This window comes from Symphalangus syndactylus, chromosome 10, assembly GCF_028878055.3.
Source record: "Symphalangus syndactylus isolate Jambi chromosome 10, NHGRI_mSymSyn1-v2.1_pri, whole genome shotgun sequence".
Classification (NCBI taxonomy): Eukaryota; Metazoa; Chordata; class Mammalia; order Primates; family Hylobatidae; genus Symphalangus; species Symphalangus syndactylus.
Genome location: NC_072432.2, coordinates 55,094,589 through 55,113,773, shown reverse-complemented (window position 1 = coordinate 55,113,773; position 19,185 = coordinate 55,094,589). Strand labels below are relative to the sequence as shown.

Genomic DNA, 19,185 nt, shown 5'->3' with positions numbered 1-19,185 from the left:
CACAGGCACGTGCCACCATGCTCAGCTATTTTTTTATTTTTTTTTAGACATAGAGTTTTGTCATGTTGCCCAGGCTGGCACAGTTTCTTTTTTAAAAAGTGAATCAAGTTTTATCCCCATCTATGAATTTTTTAAGTATTTTTAATACAATTTTCAAAATTTCTTTGTAGTACATAGATTAATTTTAATGAAATTCTGCCAGGTTTTTTAAAAACCTGAATACATCATAACTACATAAAGTCAATTCTAAATAAACCAAACGAATCTACATCAAATATGTTTAGAGAGCCACCCTAAAGTACTGAGCCTGCCTAAAGTAACATGTTTGTCTATTCTGGTTTCCAAAGCTAATACTGTGGGATAAGTGTGAAGCCCCAACAACCATTCTGTTAAGAAATGAAATTACCAGTAAAGACACAGTTTCATAAAATATTCATTATTTGTAGCCACTGCTATAATTTCATATTTGTTAGGAATTACGTATCTTTCAGATAATATTCATGTAGAGCCAGACACAGTGGCTCATGCCTGTAATCCCAGCACTTTGGGAGGCCAAGGCAGGTGGATCACGAGGTCAGGAATTTGAGACCAGCCTGGCCAACATGGTGAAACCCCGTCTCCACTAAAACTACAAAAATTAGCTGGACATGGTGGTGTGCGTCTGTAATCCCAGCTACTCGGGAGGCAGAGGTTGCGGTGAGCTGAGATTGCGCCATCAAGAATCCCTCTAAAAAAAAAAAAAAAATTCATACAGAAAATCCTCAATTCCTGAGGATAACTGATATCGGAAAAAGGCAACTTAATGTTAATTCACTTAAAACAGGAATAAAAATTTCATTATAAATTACAAAACTAAAAGTAATAAAACTTTTACTATCTTTTTGTAGCCTATATTTTTTAAAAATTCAGTTTATAATTGCAACTATACTAACTCTTAAGATGAACAAAGAAAAAAATCAGCTGTTGAGTTTTGGGGAGAGAGATTGCTTCTGAAAATCTGGACGACAGCAAAATGATAAATTATGTTGATAATGATAAATGGGCATAACATACTCATAAAGCAGGTCATTTCTACCAAAATATTTCCAGATTTCATCTATTTTCCCAAGAACCTTGATATCCTTTGAAATTCAAGTTATTCTTTTTGAGGGTCTGCTTGGTTTTCATCCTGGTAGCATTTCTGATTATCTAATCTAACCTCCAAATCCCTATTTATCCTTAGTTCCACTGATTGAAGCAAGCATGCAAGTTACATAATTTGACCTTGAAATCGATTTCTGTTGTCATGTATTCTCCAAGAATCAAAAGAGACACACTCCATAAAGCCACATATTGGATAGGCTGGGGCAGGAAGCTAGAATATTTGAGTAAGGCCAAATTCTTTAAGAGATTAATTTTACATTGTGATGAAGCTTGCTTGCTCCCATGTAGCAACCTTCTACCTTGAGAGCTGTGATAATGAGAACCTCTATTATCTCATGTAACCACCTCAAGTCTTGTCAGGTGGTTGGTATCTACATTTTACTAAACTAAGATGAACAAAATAATGTATTTACCCAAGATCACAGAGAAAATCAACAGAAGACTCATGACTGAAAACCCAAGTTTCCCAATAGCTCCTACTGTATCACTATAGTGCCTCCATGATATACATATTCATGCAATAATATGCATTCATAGAACTACATCAAAGTGCCAAAAATAGGGGTGGGGCGCAGTGGCTCACGCCTGTAATCCCAGCACTTTGGGAGGACAAGGAGGGTGGATCACGAGGTCAGGAGATTGGGACCATCCTGGCTAACACGGTGAAACCCCATCTCTACTAAAAATACAAAAAATTAGCTGGGCATGGTGGCAGGCACCTGTAGTCCTAGCTACTTGGGAGGCTGAGGCAAGAGAATGGCGTGAACCCAGGAGGCGGAGCTTGCAGTGAGCTGAGATCGCACCACTGCACTCCAGCCTGGGTGACAGAGTGAGACTCCATCTCAAAAAAACAAACAAACAAAAAAAAAAGGTGCCAAAAATTGTGCTAGGTTCTGGGAAGGTGGGGACAGAGGAGAAAGAGAAAGAGTGAGAGAAACGAGATAAAAGAACCATCAATACAGTACATACATAAATACAATGGAACATAATTCTGCCTTAAAAAGAAAATTCTGATATATACTACAACACAAATGCACCTTAAGGACATTATGCTAAGTGAAATAAGCCAATCAAAAAAAAGGGCAATGGCCAGGCATGGTAGCTCACACCTGTAATCTCAGCACTTTGGGAGGCCAAGGTGGACAGATCACCTGAGGTCAGGAGTCCGAGACCAGCCTGGCCAACATTGTGAAACACCATCTCTACTAAAAATACAAAAATTAGCCGGGCGTGATGACACACACCTGTAATCCCAGCTACTTGGGAGGCTGAAGCAAGAGAATCAGTTGAACCCAGGAGGCAGAGGTTGCAGTGAGCCATGATCGCACCACTGCATTCCAACCTGGGCGACAGACTGAGACTCCATCTTAAATCCCAGCTACTTGGGAGGTTGAGGCAGGAGGATCACTTGAACCTGGGAGGCAGAGGTTGCAGTAAGCCGAGATCACACCACTGCACTCCAGCCTGAGTGACAGAGTGATGGGCTGTCTCAAAAAAAAAAAAACATGTAGATACAAAAGTGGGATGGTGGCTGCCAGATGCTGGATTGGGGAAGGAAGAATAAGGAGTTTTTGTTTAATGGGTAGAAGATTTCAGTTTTGCAAAAAGAAAAAGTTTTAGAGATGGGATGGTGGTGATGGTTGTATAACAATGTGAATGTACTTAATGCCAATGAACTATACACTTAAAACAGTTAAGATGAGGCTGGGTGCAGTGGCTCACATCTGTAATCCCAGCACTTTGAAAGGCTGAGGCAGGTGGATCACTTGAGGTCATAAGTTCAAGACCAGCCTGGCCAAAATGGTGAAACCCCTTCTCTACTAAAAATACAAAAATTAGCTGGATGTGGTGGAGCGTGCCTGTAGTCTCAGCTCCTTGGGAAGCTGAGGCAGGAGAATCCCCTAGTGAGTTGAGATCACGCCACTGCACTCCAGCCTGGGTGACAGAGTGAAACTGCATCTCATAAAAAAAAAAAAGTTAAGATGGTAAATTTTATGTTATGTATATCTTACCACAATTTTTTAAAAATAAGTTTTTTAAAAGAGCTAGATGATGAGGCCAGGCGCGGTGGCTCATGCCTGTAATCCTAGCACTTTGGGAGGCCGAGGTGGGCAGATTACCTGAGGTCAGGAGTTCGAGACCAGCCTGGCCAAAATGGTGAAACCCTGTCTCCACTAAAAATACAAAAAATTAGCCGGGCATAGTGGCGGGCACCTGTAATCCCAGCTATTCAGGAGGCTGAGACAGAAGAATCGCTTGAACCCGGGAGGCGGATGTTGCAGTGAGCCGAGATCGTGCCATTGCACTACAGCCTGGGCAAAAAGAGCAAAAACTCCGTCTAAAAAAAAGAGAGAGAGAGCTAGATGAACAAAAAAACAAAAAAAAACTATCATCATGAAAAATCATAAGGGTTATGGGGAGACAGACAAGAAAATCAAGATTTATAATACAGTATGACTAATGGATAACTCAAAGCCAGTGTGAAATTTAACAGAAGTTTAAGATAAGTACTTGGTAAGTATAACCAAGTTTTATGGAAATAAATAGGAAATGATCAGAGAAAGAGTATCTGACTAAACCTAGAAGTCAAAAACTTCCAAGATGGGTAATCTTTTTTTTTTTTTTTTTTTTTTTTTTTGAGATGGAGTCTCGCTCTGTCGCCCAGGCTGGAGTGCAGTGGCGCAATCTCGGCTCACTGCAAGCTCCGCCTCCCGGGTTCACGCCATTCTCCTGCCTCAGCCTCTCCAAGTAGCTGGGACTACAGGTGCCCGTGACCACGCCCGGCTAATTTTTTTTTTTTTGTATTTTTAGTAGAGACGGGGTTTCACCGTGGTCTCGATCTCCTGACCTCGTGATCCGCCCGCCTCGGCCTCCCAAAGTGCTGGGATTACAAGCGTGAGCCACCGCGCCCGGCCCAAGATGGGTAATCTAAGAGATAAAATGGATGAGTCAGCCGAGAGGAAGAGCAAAGAAAGGCATTCCATGTAAAAGGAACCTTGCCAAGACCCTTAGTCCTACAACTTAGTTTCGATCCATTTGGTGATCTCTTACAATAAGTTAAATCAGTAGGTTTGGAGCTACTATTTTGAAGGTGAAAATAAAAAGGCATGCATTAGATCATAAATGCCTTTAATGCTAAGAAAGCACTGGCATTTGAACTTAATCCTGATGGGTCCAGGTGAAGAAATGAACAAGGCCAAGAAAATTTTAAGCAAGGGTGTGACAAGTTCAGATTTGCATTTTAGAAAAATCACTTATACACAAATACAAAATCATCTTGACTGAAACACAGAAAAAGATAGTCATCTTCAATGAGAAGCCCAAAAATCATAAAAAAAAAAAAGAAAAATCTCAAGGTACTTTGAAAGAGCATTAGCTGGCAGGGTGCAGTGGCTCATGCCTGTAGTCCCAGCACTTTGGGAGACCAAGATGGGTGGATCACAAGGTCAGGAGTTCGAGACCAGCTTGGCCAACATGGTGAAACCCCGTCTCTAATAAAAATACAAAAATTAACTGGTTGTGGTGGTAGGCGCCTATAATCCCAGCTACTCGGGAGGCTGAGGCAGGAGAATCGCTTAACCCGGGAGGCGGAGGTTGCAGTGAGCCAAGACAGCACCACTGCACTCCAGCCTGGGTGACAAGGCGAGACTCCGTCTTAAAAAAAAAAAAAAAAAAAAACTAGCTGCATGGAAAAAGACTGCAGCCTTAGCTGCAATGTAAACATAAAGATGATGGAATCTCCTTGTGATACAATTCAACAGAAAGGCACTTTGGTGGTTTAAAATTTAGCATATATGAATTTTTAAAGGTTATAAAGAACTAGTTAAAAGTAGAAATTATCCCTCCAAACTGCACTTAATGCCAACAATGCTAGTAAAATTTAACAGAAGTATATCTGTATGTATTCTGGCAGGGCTATTAAGTCCATGTGCAATTAAAAAATAAAGTTACAATCAGTCTGCAACACATAAACAACCCAAAGACCAAGCAATGACATTTACAAAAATCTATGATAGTCAGGGTGAACTCTTGACAGTAACCAAAAATTCATTCAGACACTTCCGCAAACACCACAATTGTTTACCATACAACCCATACCTTCTCCTTCCCATTAACTAAAACTTTTCAGGGACTCTCTCGGAGTCTCTTCAGATACTCAAAATGGTAAAGAACATCCCATTAAAACACTCCTGGTTAAGCCCCTCTACCTATACAAAATCTCCAAGGGGACTGGTGTTTTCTTTTTCATCAATACTTCCAAGCCTTGCTTACTCATAGCCAACTGCAGCCCACTTCCTAAACCAGCTCCAAACCCAAACCCTTTCCAGTATTTTCTTTGGGGCCACACCTGCCTCCCATGACATGTCTCAAGACATCAGCTTCCTATACTGTCACAAATCTCTACCGAGCACCAAGAGAAAGAGAACAGTCACTCACCTAACACTGCTTTCACATTAAATTTTTCCATCTCTTCTCATTAGCTAAAATGAGAAGCCTCTCTACATACAAATACAAATCAAGCCTACTTACAAATCAAAGCCTCAGGAAAATGACAAGTCACTGCCACTGATTTCCGAGTTGTCTACTGCTATAGTTTAAATGTATTAAAGACAGATGGTTTTAATATACATGCTAGGAATGATCAGTTAATATTTGAGTACCCTCATCAAGAATACACAGTCTAGGGATGGGTAATTAGGATTTGAAAGTCTCTAGTCAAAAGTTTACCATCCAGAGGTGCTTTCATATAAGCCTTTAGCACAGTAGAAATTAGAAATGATCCTATAACTAGTGAAAGAGTCATTTAGTATGGCTCTGGATTAAAGACCAATCACTACGGCTGTGTGCTTTTCTCTAAAAAACTTGAGCTGCTAGCCAAACAAGGAATAGGAGGCTTGGACTTAGCTAAGCCATTAGAGAAAGAGACTGGACAAAGAGAATCAATGGTGTTTACAAGAGAGCAATAGGATGGGTCATGGACTTCATCTTGAGGAAGGACGAATTTGAGGACAGGAAAGGAATGATTATTGAGAAAGTGGAAGAATCAATGGACCAGAAATTTCAAAGTCAATTGCTGGATTGGGAGTAGAAAGGCAAGTAAACTAAAAGAACAAAGAGAACGAACACCTGAAGTCAAGATTTCTGAGGTGATATAGTGATTGGTGATGACAAATTTTAAACTATAAAATAAAAGAGAACGGGGCCACACTAAGGAGTGTTCTAGTAAAAGTAATTCAGCTAAAATTCTGTTATCACTTAAGTAATTACTATTATTGTGACAATTTTCTGTTTACAGAGAACTCTATATAGAGTATATTAAAATACTGAAAGCAAAATTCAAACAAAAACCATGAAATGCTATACTCTTGTGAATATTAATTTAAATTTATTAAACTTAGCACATGTGCTCCAGAAACAAATTGCCTGGGTTCAAATTCCAGCTCAGCCATTTACTAGCTGAGTGCCTCTACTTCCACACTGGCAAAATGGGGGATGTTATTAGTACCTACCTCATAGGATTGCTGGGGAATGATACAGTCACTATATGTAAAGGGCTAAGAATGGTGCCTGGCACACAATGAACACTAGATAAATATTAGCTACTATTATTGGAGTTTGAGACTTTGCTAGTGTCATGGTAAATTTCTACCAAAAACTAAGGAGACTAAAGTAATGAACTGATTTTCAAATAAGGCATTTTGCTTGAAGCAAACATTTCTTATTAACTAGTTTGGTTTATAATAATAAGCTATATTTGTTACACTAAAACATTTTAAGTTGGCAGAAGAGCCTTTTTAAATCTAAAAGGAAGATAAATATTTAGCTTAATAAACTATAAAGAAATATAACCTGCAATGACTGGTGGTGAAACTTGAGTTGTCTGTCCTGTAACTGCTTTACTATTAATTGGTTTTGCAAAGATCAGCTTCGTGATTACTGGACCAGAGGTTGGCGTTCGAGGCTTCTTAGCAATCTGAAACATATAAATAACTATGAAGACCATCTGTTTCTATAAAATGCCTATTAAATCAAAATTATACCAAAGATTCATACAAAGTAGTATATGTAAAACCGGCTCACTTAACAGAATATATCTATGTATTAATGTTAAGAACATTTAAAATGCAGACATTCATCAAAATAATATGATTATATCCTTAATCCCATACATAATAATACCTTTGCATTTTATTACAATTCCTTATTTTCATGTCTTGGATATATGCATATGATGAAAACAAAATTAATAATAATGCTTAATGAAAAAATAAAACTATGGCACAGTAATATTCTTGTTCAAAATAACAAATTACTCAATAATAAAAAGATAGAGTAAGTAAAGAAAGTATAGTGCAAATGACAAAGCCACCTATATATACAATTACATTGGCCCTTCGATGCAAAATATAAATAAATACACATTAAAGGTAGGCTTATGACTAGATTTTCAACTTTAGATCTAAATATCAGGAGTAGATTAAGAGAACTAAATAAGTTAAAGCCCTAGGCTACAAAAGAGAAAAATTTGGTAGAACAGAAACTATTATAAGGGCAACAGCTCTGAAATATTATTTACTAAACTATTATGTACTACACTTTTCTTCTTTTAAAGATGGGGTCCTGGCCAGGCGCAGTGGCTCACACCTGTAATCCCAGCACTCTGGGAGGCTAAGGCAGACGGATCACTTGAGGTCAGGAGTTCAAGACCAGCCTGGCCAACATGGTGAAACCCTGTCTCTACAAAAATACAAAAATCAGCAGGGTGTGGTGGCGCACACCTATAATCTTAGCTACTCGGGAGGCTGAGGCAGGAGAATTGCTTGAACCTGGGAGCAGAGGTTGCAGGGAGTCGAGATTGCACCACTGCACTCCAGCCTGGGTGACAGAGTGAGTGAGACTCTGTCTCAAAAAAAAAAAAAAAAAAAACCATAAGGTCTCATCTCGTCACCCAGACTGGAGGACAGTGGTGCAATCATAGTTCACTGCAGCCTCAAATTACTGGGCTACAGCAACTGTTTACTATATTTTAAAATCCTTGAGGAGAGAGTCTATATTTAATTCATCTCCAATTTGAAGTTATATATTGGCACACTGTTGACCTGAATTATAATTCTCCACAAGTCAAGGAGTGTAGAGTTACCAATTTTTTATATTGCAATTATCACCATATACAAAGACACAGCTTCTTGTAAAAGTTAAAAGAAGAAATTTACCTGGGATAAAAATCAAAGAATTTTAGAGTGTGAAGAACATTAAATATTAATTATATCTTTTGGCAATGAAAATTGAGACCGTAAAAGTACTATTTATTATAGGAAATAGTGACTTAAATGAAAAAATATGACCAACATGAATAACAGAAATATACCGGAAGCTATAATAGATCACAGAACTAGACAAATATTAGCTCTTTGTGCTCAAATTATAAATTAAACTAAATAACACATCTTATACCTACAATATATTACTTTTTTATACTCAGAGCACATTACCGACAAAAACCAACTGTAGATAAAATACAAATCACTTAAAAAAAAATACCCATTATTGTATTTAAAAACAGCTGGCTTGCAAAACTATAACATACTCAAATAAATCCATAATTATACTCTAGAAAGCTAATGAAATTTAGAGAAATACAAATTTCTCAAGTATGTTTACAGACCTAAAACCCGAAAGTCAGTCAAAATTGTATCTATTGTATCTATAATACTATCAATCTCCAGAGGTAGAAGTATTGATATTCTTAGAAAGCCATATTAGCAATAAATAACCTTAGCTATAACAATTATGGGCTTAAAGTATTTCCCCATTTTAAACTGATTTTTCACAATCATGAGTATATAAATACTTATCAGTAAGGAAAAAATATAAACAGTACAACAAGAAGCACATTAATTATTCAAATAAACAATCTCATCTTGCCCTTGTGGTTATGTTTCTTTAGTGGTGCTGAAAATAATAACTTTTGGTTCTATTAAGGAACTATGATTTTTTTGCACTATGAATTCTAAAGTATCCTGGAACAAAATTATTAAGTAAAACAAAGCATCAAAGATCACTTTAACAAGTTTATAGAATCAGCAGCTTAAGATAAACATGAAAAAAAACTTACAAATAAGGTAGTAAAATATGTCATCAAATAATATATACAAGTAATTTTTGGCACTGTGTTGGATAGATTCAGGAGCTAGTAAGGAGTTATATTGTCCTAGACTGCTAGTTATGTACTACTCTTATATACTATGCACAGGAAACATGGTAAAGTGTTTATATATCTGTTATTACATATAATTATACCTCTGTTACTGCCTCTGGCTTCAAAGGTCACCTCTTTTCTTCATTTTTCAAGATGGCCTCCATCTTCCACCGTTGCCTGCTATCTATACCCTAACAGTCTCAATACTCTGATTAAACTTAACACTGACAACTACCTAGGGGGAAAAAACCAGAAAATCATATACTCTTTGTAATACTAAACCAAATATTCTGGTGTCAAAAAAGGAAAAACATAGATGCATAGTTTTTAATTTGTCTTTTGTGCTTCAGAGCTTTGTAGGTTACTTCTGAGTTTGAAAGACTTAAGTCGCCTAAAAATAATGGATTATACAAGTAAAAAAAATCTTAAATCTAATTCTTTTGCTTTTATTGTGTTTTTTTAATAGAATTCTTTTTTATTAAATAGAATCAGGCTTTAGAAAACTAACAATAGCCCAGGTGCAGTGGCTTATGCTTATAATCCCAGCACTTTTGAGAGGCCAAGGCAGGTGGATTGCTTGTGTCCGGGAGTTTGAGACCAGCCTGGGCAACACGGCAAAGCCCCATCTCTACAAAAAAAATACAAAAATTGGCCAGGTGTCGTAGTTTGCATCTGTAGTCCCAGCTACTTGGGAGGCTGAGATGGGAGGAGCATTTGAGCCTGGGAGGTTAAGGCTGCAGTGAGCCAAGATTACACCACTGCACTCCAGACTGGGTGACAGCAAGACCTGTCTCAAAAACAAAACAAAACAGAAAAGTAACAATAAAACAAGTTATAAGAATTAGACCCCAGTCTTTTTTTTATTGTCATTACTTAGGGAGCTAAAGTAGAGAAATAATAGATACAAGCAACACTGGTCATTGAAATGGTACATATACCTTGCTCTCATAAATGAAAAAAATGACATTCTAAACATTCTAATTTATGTTATCTTTTCCTTTTTTTTTTTTTTTTTTTTTTTTGAAACAGGGTCTTCCCGTAGCCCAGGCTGAGGTGCAGTGGTGCAACCACAGCTCACAGCAGCCTAGACCTCCCCGGATCAAGCAACCCTCTCACCTCAGCCTCCTGAGTACCTGGGACCACAGGTGTGCGCCACCATGCTGGGCTAATTTTTTGTATTTGTGGTAGAAACAGGGTTTCACTATGTTGCCCAGACTGGTCTCGAACTCCTGGCCTCATGGAATCCGCCCACCTTGGCTTCCCAAAGTGTTGGGCTTACAGGTGTGAGCCACCACACCTGGCATCAGTTTCTTCTAAACGTAATTATGATCCATATTGCCAAAGCCAAATAAACTTTGGTAAACCAATAAAAACAAGCTTCAAAACTGAGGACAAGATGCTTGATGGTGATAAGATATCTCATCCAAGAGATTCTTAGCAAAAATAAGAAGTAAAAGGAAGTCATAGATAAGTGAGAAGTAATAATGAACAAGAAAGAGCACTAAATGTTTAATAATGGCAAAGGGGACACAGGCAAATTATAAGATTTAAGAAATTCTACAAAGTCCTTAAATGCAAAGCCCATGAAAAGTGGTTTCTAATTCTACTGACAACACAGTAACCAAAACATTACTTCTAGTATCAGCTGAGTGTAGTCTCCCAAAACCTTCCTACTTCCTTCTTATACATTTCCTTTATTTCTATGCATTCTCCTTTTTTCTCAAAGACAACTCTTTCAAACAGAGGATACATTTTTGTTTCCTGGTCATAAGTATATCACTGCATTATTTTATTTTATTTTATTTTATTTTATTTTATTTTATTTTGAGATGGAGTTTCGCTCTTGTCGCCCAGGCTGGAGTGCAATGGCGCGATCTCGGCTCACTGCAACCTCTGCCTCCCAGGTTCAACCGATTCTCCTGTCTCAGCCTCCCAAGTAGCTGGGATTATAGGCACTGGCCACCATGCCCGGCTAATTTTTTGTATTTTTAGTACAGATGGGGTTTCACCATGTTGGGCAGGCTAGTCTCAGACTCCTGACCTCAGGTGATCCACCCACCTCAGCCTGCCAAAGTGCTGGGATTACAGGCTTGAGCCACCACGCCCCGCCAATCACTGCATTTCTAAGAGTAGTGGTGGCCTAAGAAAGCCTATTTGGGCAGATAAACTGGAAATCACTTAATATATATTCCAGTAACCTTCTTTCTTAGGGTCCTGTTCATACTAATAATAGGTACCATTATGAAACATCCTCAATATTTTGAGAATTATACTACACATTTCTTCATGATCAAAAAGTATTCTTAAGATAAAGTCAAAAACTCAGAGAAGATAAGTAACCTATGAAAAGTTTTCCATAACTGGTAGGATAACGTAGAGGCAACTCAAACCCAGTTGGTACAAGTCTAAAGCCTGTATGTTATCTTCCATCACATGTCACTGTCTTTTCCGTAGTACAAACATGAATAATGGCAATGAATAGTAAACTCCAAATAAAAGGCACACGCTGGCTGACATGCACTATTACTGGCTCTGAGGGTTTCTCAGAGCAACAAAGTTCTAGTAGCCTTTGGCCATCTGTTAACTGAAAAAAAAAAAAAAATGTTGTCTAAATGATTTTTTGATAGCCCAGCAGCAAGTCTGGCATCTTTATACCAGCAAAACATCCTTGTAATCAAACTACTACTAAGAATAAAATGCATTTTAAAATTAGTAAAAGGCTATAAATATACTAATTTAGAATTTAACCAAAATTAAGTTTGCTTTCTAAGTTATCTGGTAAAAATTTTCATAAGCATTAGACATATCAAACTTAAAAACACACACACACAATTATGTAAAACAACAGTCAGAAGAATTCAGTAACAACTATGTATTTAGTAACCCTATAAACACAACTATGAATCAGTTAAATTTTTTTAACATGCATTTGAATTAGTAAGCCCCCTTTTTTCTTTTACCTGTACTGTTTTTAACTGTTGGGTCTGTAACACAGAGGGCTGAGTTGTAGTATTAATCAGTTGATTTCCTGGGGTCAATGCTGAGACACCAATGACAGGTTTCACCTCTGGCCTCCCTCCAATGGTAACTACTTTAATTTGCTGCGGTGGTAACTTAGCATCTCCTGACTGGGCCTGAGTTGTAACTTTCTGAGCCTGGGGTAGTTGGCTATGGGGTAGTGCTAAAACAATTGGTGAACCAGACTTGCCCAAAGTTGTTAAAATTAACTTCTGTCCATCTGGTTTAAGGGTCTGATTGCCAAGTTTAAGATCAGATGTCTGTGATACTTTGTTTAAAATAATCTGATTGGCTGATATAGTCACAGGAGTCTGAGCACCAAGTTTTTGAAGGCCACTTGGAAAAGCTGGTTTCACTGTGGTATTAGAATCTGCTTTAGTAATTGTGGTATTCACTGCAACTTGGTTAGTGTGGTTACTGTACACTGTGATTGGTTCCGTGGAAATGGGCGTGGCTGTAGAGTCACCAGTAGAATTTATGTTGCCAATTTCTTCCAGTTCTGTCTCCATGGGAATTGGGGATGAAACAATAACAGCCTCAATACTATCATCATCCACTAAAGTTATACCAGTGTCCATTATTTCCTCTGGAAGCAAACTATTCACCTCAGCTGGCACCACCTCCATGATCGTTCTCCCGCTAGAAAGTTGATCAGGCACTGTAATAAAAGTTGAAAAATGAACAAGTTACTAGGTTTCAAAAGATGTAAGAAAAAAATTCAGAAAAATGCAAATGGCAAAATGACAATTTTTAAATTGATATATAATTGAATGAAGAATATTCCTGATGCTTATCTGGGTTAAATCATGTTAACACATCCTCAACCTGCAAGAATCTGTAATATAAGTCATATGGAACACAAAACTAGAAGCAAACATTCTTACTCTCGTCTCAATCCACAAGTATCTTGCACTCAGGCAACACTAAGTCACACAATCACATGAAACTCCTTCCCAGTGCCCTCTAATAAAATTTGTAATCTTTGATGTATCTGATCTTATTTCTACCCAGATTTTTTTCCTCTCATTGACAGACCTGAAAACTGCTGATTCACACAAGGAAATAAATATTTAAATATTAACATATTGTAAAATACATTCAAATCTCCAATGAGCTAGGTCCGAATATGAGTGTACTATCCCATTTAAAAATCCATTAAATACCCAAATTAATGTTAAAGGAGTTTCTAGAGTAATGTATCTCAGCAATTGCAGATCAAAGAGCATTTGTGGTCCAACTTTGACCAACTAGCTTCATACCAGGGAAATTTTTATTTGGAAAGAAGATTCTCAAACCCTCCTTGGCCATTTACTTACTTACTTACTTATTTATTTATTTATTTATTTATTTATTTATTTATTGAGATGGAGTCTCGCTCTGTTGCCAAGTTATTTATTTATTTATTTATTTATTTATTTATTTATTTATTTATTGAGACAGAGTCTCGCTCTGTTGCCAAGGCTGAAGTGCAGTGGCACCATCTCGGCTCACTGAAACCTCCGCTTCCCAGGTTCAAGCGATTCTCCTGCCTCAGCCTCCTGAGTAACTGGAATTACAGGTGCCTGCCACCATGCCAGGCTAATTTTTGTATTTTTAGTAGAGACAGAGTTTTGCCATGTTGGCCAGGCTGGTCTCGAACTAACCTCGGGTGATCCACCTGCCTCAGCCTCCCAAAGTGCTGGGATTACAGGCGTGAGCCACCATGCCTGGCCATCCTCAGCCATTTAAAGTGTCAAAAAGAACCATTTAAGAGATGTACGGCCAATCCCCATGAAGAAAAAAAAGTAATAATCATAAAGCAGATTATGAAAAACTTCGAGCTGTGGTACTTTTAGCCAAAGGTCTGCAGAACTTCCAATAAAGGAATCAATTTTATTATCTTCATGTATAAAAGACAGCACATCATGTTTATGACAGACTAAATAGCAGTGAGTTATTTGCCCAGAGAACATCAAAGATCCATAGGAACCTAATCAGCAACTTTATTCTCTTCCTTTTTGTTTTTGAGATGGAGTCTCGCTCTTGTTACCCAGGCTGGAGTGCAGTGGTGCAATCTCAGCTCACCGCAACCTCCGCCTCCCAGGTTCAAACGATTCTCCTGCCTCAGCCTCCCAAGTAGCTGGGATTACAGGCATGTGCCACCACGCCCAGCTAATTTTTTGTATTTTTAGTAGAGACGAGGTTTCTCCGTGTTGGTCAGGCTGGTCTCAAACTCCCAACCTCAGGTGATCTGCCCACGCTGGCCTCCCAAAGTGCTGGGATTATAGGTGTGAGCCACCATGCCCGGCCTCCTTTTTTTAAATATAAAAATACATCACCCTGGCTGGGCGTGGTGGCTCATGCCTGTAATCTCAGCACTTTGGGAGGCCGAGGTAGGCAGATCACGAGGTCAAGAGATAGAGACCATCCTGGCCAAAATGTTGAAACCCCGTCTCAACTAAAAATACAAAAATTAGCTGGGCATGGTGGCGTGCATCTATAGTCCCAGCTACTCAGGAGGCTGAGGCAGAAGAATCACTCGAACCTGGGAGGCAGAGGTTGCAGTGGGCCGAAATCGTGCCACTGCACTCCAGCCTGGCAACGGAGCAAGACCCCATCTCAAAAAAAAAAAAAAAAAAAGATACAACACCCATCCAAAATTACATACAAGTAGCAAATTACGACTACTAGCATTGGCAAATACTACTAGTGCCAAAATAAACCATCATTATTGAGTGCTTACTATACAACAGTGATGACGTTAATTTAATTTATTCTCATAACAACTCAGAGATGGGAATCATCATTATCCCTGTTTTATAGATGAGGTCATTTAGAAAGGTTAATTTGCCTAAGGTCACATAGCTAGTAAATGGTAGAGCCAGGACTCTAGCTCAGGTTTTTAAGATGCCACAGTTAATAATCTTGGCTGAGCACACTGGCTCTTGCCTGTAATCCCAGCACTTTGGGAGGCCGAGGTGGGCAGATCACCTGAGGTCAGGTGTTCGAGACCAGCCTGGCCAACATGGCAAAACCCCATCTCTACTAAAAATACAAAAATTAGGTAGGCATGGTGGTGGGTGCTTGTAACTCCAGCTACTCAGGAGGCTGAAGCACAATAATTGCCTGAAGCCAGGAGGCAGAGGTTGCAGTGAGCCAAGATCGTACCACTGCACTCCAGCCTGGGCAACAGAGTGAGCCTTTGTCTCAAAAATTTTTTTAAAAAGATGCCACAGTTAATAATCTTAATCCCAAAATTATATTCCCTTAAATTTTGCCATTGGTGTTTCAAAACAGGGAAAAAATAAGTCTACTTTTCTAAGAAAAAAAAAACAAAAAACAACAAACGGGATACATGTACAGAACATGCAGGTTTGTCACACAGGTATACATGTGCCATGGTGGTTTGCTACACCTGTTGACCCATCCTCTAAGTTCCCTCCCCTTGACCCCAACCCCTGACCAGAACATAATGTGTGTTGTTCCCCTCTCTGTGTCCATGTGTTCTCATTCTTCATCTCCCACTTATGAGTGAGAATATGCAGTGTTTGGTTTTCTGTTCCTGTGTTAGTTTGCTGAGAATGATGGCTTCCAGCTTCATCCATGTCCCTGCAGAGGACATGATCTCATTCCTTTTTATGGCTGCATAGTATTCCATGGTGTATAAGTGCCAAATTTTATTTATCCAGTCTATCACTGATGGGCATTTGGGTTGGTTCCATGTCTTTGCTATTGTAAATAGTGCTGCAATAAACATATGTGTGCATGTCTTTATAGCAGAATGATTTATATTCCTTTGGGTACATACCCAGTAATGGGACTGCTGGGTCAAATGGTATTTCTGGTTCTAGATCCTTGAGGAATCACCATACTGTCTTCCACAATGGTTGAACTAATTTACATTCTCATGAACAGTGTAAAAGCATTCCTATTTCTCCACAGCCTCGCCAGCATCTATTGTTTCTCGACTTTTTAATAATCGCCATTCTGACTGGCATGAGATGGTATCTCATTGTGATTTTGATTTGCATTTCTCTGATGATCAATGATGTTGAGCTTTTTTTCATGTTTTTTGGCCACATAAATGTCTTCTTTTGAGAAGTGGGTCTGTTCTATCACTAAAGATTAGTTTGTCTTTTTGCTCATTCCAGAACTTCATTTAAATTGAATAATATATTATGTACTTATGACATAAAGCAATCATATGGTATGAGTTTTTTCTCTCAGCATGCTTTTGAGTTTTATCTTTGTTGTTTTACTTATTAGCAGTTCTATTCCTTTTTACTGCTGAGTAATATTCCATTCTACAAATCGACCACAATTTGTATATGCATTCATCTGTTAATGGACATTTGGACTGTTTCCAGTCTGGAACTATGATGAATAATTCTGCTATAAACTGCTATAAATATTTAGGTTCAAGTTTTTTCAGAAAATACATTTTTCATTTCTTTTGAGTAAATATCTAGAAGGAGATCTGGCAATTCCTTCTAGGTGAATCACATAGTAAATTTATTTTTAATTCTGCATGAAACTGCTAAACTATTTCCCAACTTAGCTGTATCATTTTATACACCCTCCAGCAATGTATGAGAGTTCCAGCTGCTTCACAGCCTCACCAACAATTGGTATTGTCAGTCTTTTGTTGGTCTTTTTAACTCCAGCCATTCTAGTGTAGGTGAAGCGATATCTCGTGTGTTTTTAATTTGCAATTCCCAGATGATTAAAGACTCTAGCCTCTTTTCATGTGCATATTGTCTGTCTGTATATTTTCCTTTGACAAGTTCCTGTTAAAGTCTCTGTCATTTGTTTTTCTTTTAAAAATACTGCGTTTGGCCAGGCGTGGTGTCTTATACCTGTAATCCCAGCACTTTCGGAGGCCGAAGCGGGCAGACCACAAGGTCAGGAGATCGAGACCATCCTGGCTAACATGGTGAAACCCCATCTCTACTAAAAATATAAAAAATTAGCCAGGTGTGGTGGTGGGTGCTTGTAGTCCCAGCTACTCAGGAGGCTGAGGCAGGAGAATGGCATGAACCCAGGAGGCAGAGCTTGCAGTGAGCCGAGATAGCACCACTGCACTCCAGCCTGGGCAACAGAGCCAGACTCTGTCTCAAGAAAAAAAAAAAAAACACCAGGTTTACAGTCTTATTGAATTGGATGAACTCATTACATATACTGCAAAGTTACCAGTCACTTGTAACATCTTAAAGGACTCACTAGGGTTTTGGGACCCCAAAGTACTAGCACTTCTTTATGTGGCTCTTCCTGATCAAAGAATCCCCTCTGGCACTTACGGGAATTCACAGCATAAGCATGTAAAAGTATCAACATCAAATATACATCAGCAATGACAATCACAACAACAATATGCAACAAAGGGCTCCACTCACAATGTCACACTAGCTTTCTTCCCCAAACCCCAAGAGTTGAATCTGGATACTACCCCCAAGGAATGATGACTTAGTTCCTATATCCAACAGAACCATAAAAGTTTGACTCCTTCCTCTCCCTGAAGTTCTTCCAGCATATTTAGACATATGGGTATGGCCTTTGGTCCCCATAAGGACACACAGACATCAGCCCAACCCCTATTAATCTTTCTCTTTAAAGCACCTGAAATTAAAGAGTAGGAGGAGGGAGAGGTCAGGCCACAGAGGAAGACTGTGGCTCCACAGGAGTAAGCAAAGCTTGAATTTACTTTCATTTTCAAGCATTAACCCCTGAAGCTCAACCAAACTTCTAAGGTTTTGAATCCACCTAAAGCTCTATATCCTTATTGTGGACACCGTATGTTCTGCTTTGAGGGCTCCTTAACTCAGCAGCTACAGCCACATTGCCTTTCAGCAGAGCAGGGGCCATGAAGTTGAGTGTACAACAACCAAAGCACCATTCAGGTGGTATGTTTCAATCTTACCTCTCAACTAAGCCTCTAAATTATTCATTAACAGGTAAAACAGTGGAGGACTTTCACTCTCCCCATCCTCACTGCCCTTGCCCACCACCGGGGTGAGACCATTCACTAACAGATGCCAGAGAGAATTTTCATATCTCCTAACCTAGCCCAAGAGGCCCTCATCCTTCCTCCTTCAGAATGCCATGCCTGTCAGCACCCCAATCCTCATGGCCAAAACTATCAAGAACTGTGAGGGTCTGAGACTTTCAACTCTCTTTGAAAGCTAATAAAGTAGCCTAGTAATCTTCCATGGATACCGGCAGAAGACACAGTAGTCATGTGTCAGAGACAAAAGGACTTTTGACCCACAGTACAGCAAGGAACATGAGCATCACGTGTGTATCAGTTCTCCCATATCCCCCAAGTCCCACAGGGAAGACACAGGGGGGTCCAGGTAGATGCCATACATGCATTAGGTTTGCATCATAACTTAGGAACCCTGAGCTTAGGGAACAAAATCTTTTTTTTTTTTTTTTTTTTTTTTTTGAGACAGAGTCTCACTCGGTTGCCCAGGCTGGAGTGCAGTGGCGTGATCTCGGCTCATTGCAAGCTCCACCTCCCAGGTTCATGCCATTCTCCTGCCTCAGCCTCCTGAGTAGCTAGGACTACAGGTGCCTGCCACCACGCCCAGCTAATTTTTTGTATTTTTAGTAGAGATGGGGTTTCACCATGTTAGCCAGGATGGTCTCAATCTCCTAACCTCGTGATCCGCCCGCCTCGGCCTCCCAAAGTGCTGGGATTACAGGCGTGAGCCACCGTGCCCAGCCAGGGAACCCAAATCTTTTATAACGGGCCAAAGCAAACCTGCTCTTTGCCCAGATGGAGATATTATCTTTATTATACTGGACAATAAGCAAATCTGCCCTTTGCCACAGAGGGAGATGCTGTA

At 39.1% G+C, this 19,185-nt stretch overlaps 1 protein-coding gene across 8 annotated transcripts in view; it reads right to left on the bottom strand.

Moving 5' to 3' along the window:
• LIN54 (lin-54 DREAM MuvB core complex component) overlaps window positions 1–19,185 on the bottom strand; it is a 90,268-nt gene that overhangs the window by 48,645 nt on the left and 22,438 nt on the right. For 4 of the 8 annotated variants that reach the window (XM_055297149.2, XM_055297147.2, XM_055297148.2 and 1 more), the window contains exons 2-3: window positions 12,304–13,019; window positions 6,994–7,117 (exon numbers count right to left, since the gene is read on the bottom strand). In XM_055297149.2, the coding sequence (XP_055153124.1) occupies window positions 6,994–7,117; window positions 12,304–12,987 (808 nt within the window). In that variant the 5' untranslated portion in view covers window positions 12,988–13,019. Of the gene's footprint in view, window positions 1–6,993; window positions 7,118–12,303; window positions 13,020–19,185 lie in introns of those variants that run through there. The other 4 variants (XM_055297150.2, XM_063610324.1, XM_055297151.2 and 1 more) reach the window with 2 other exon arrangements.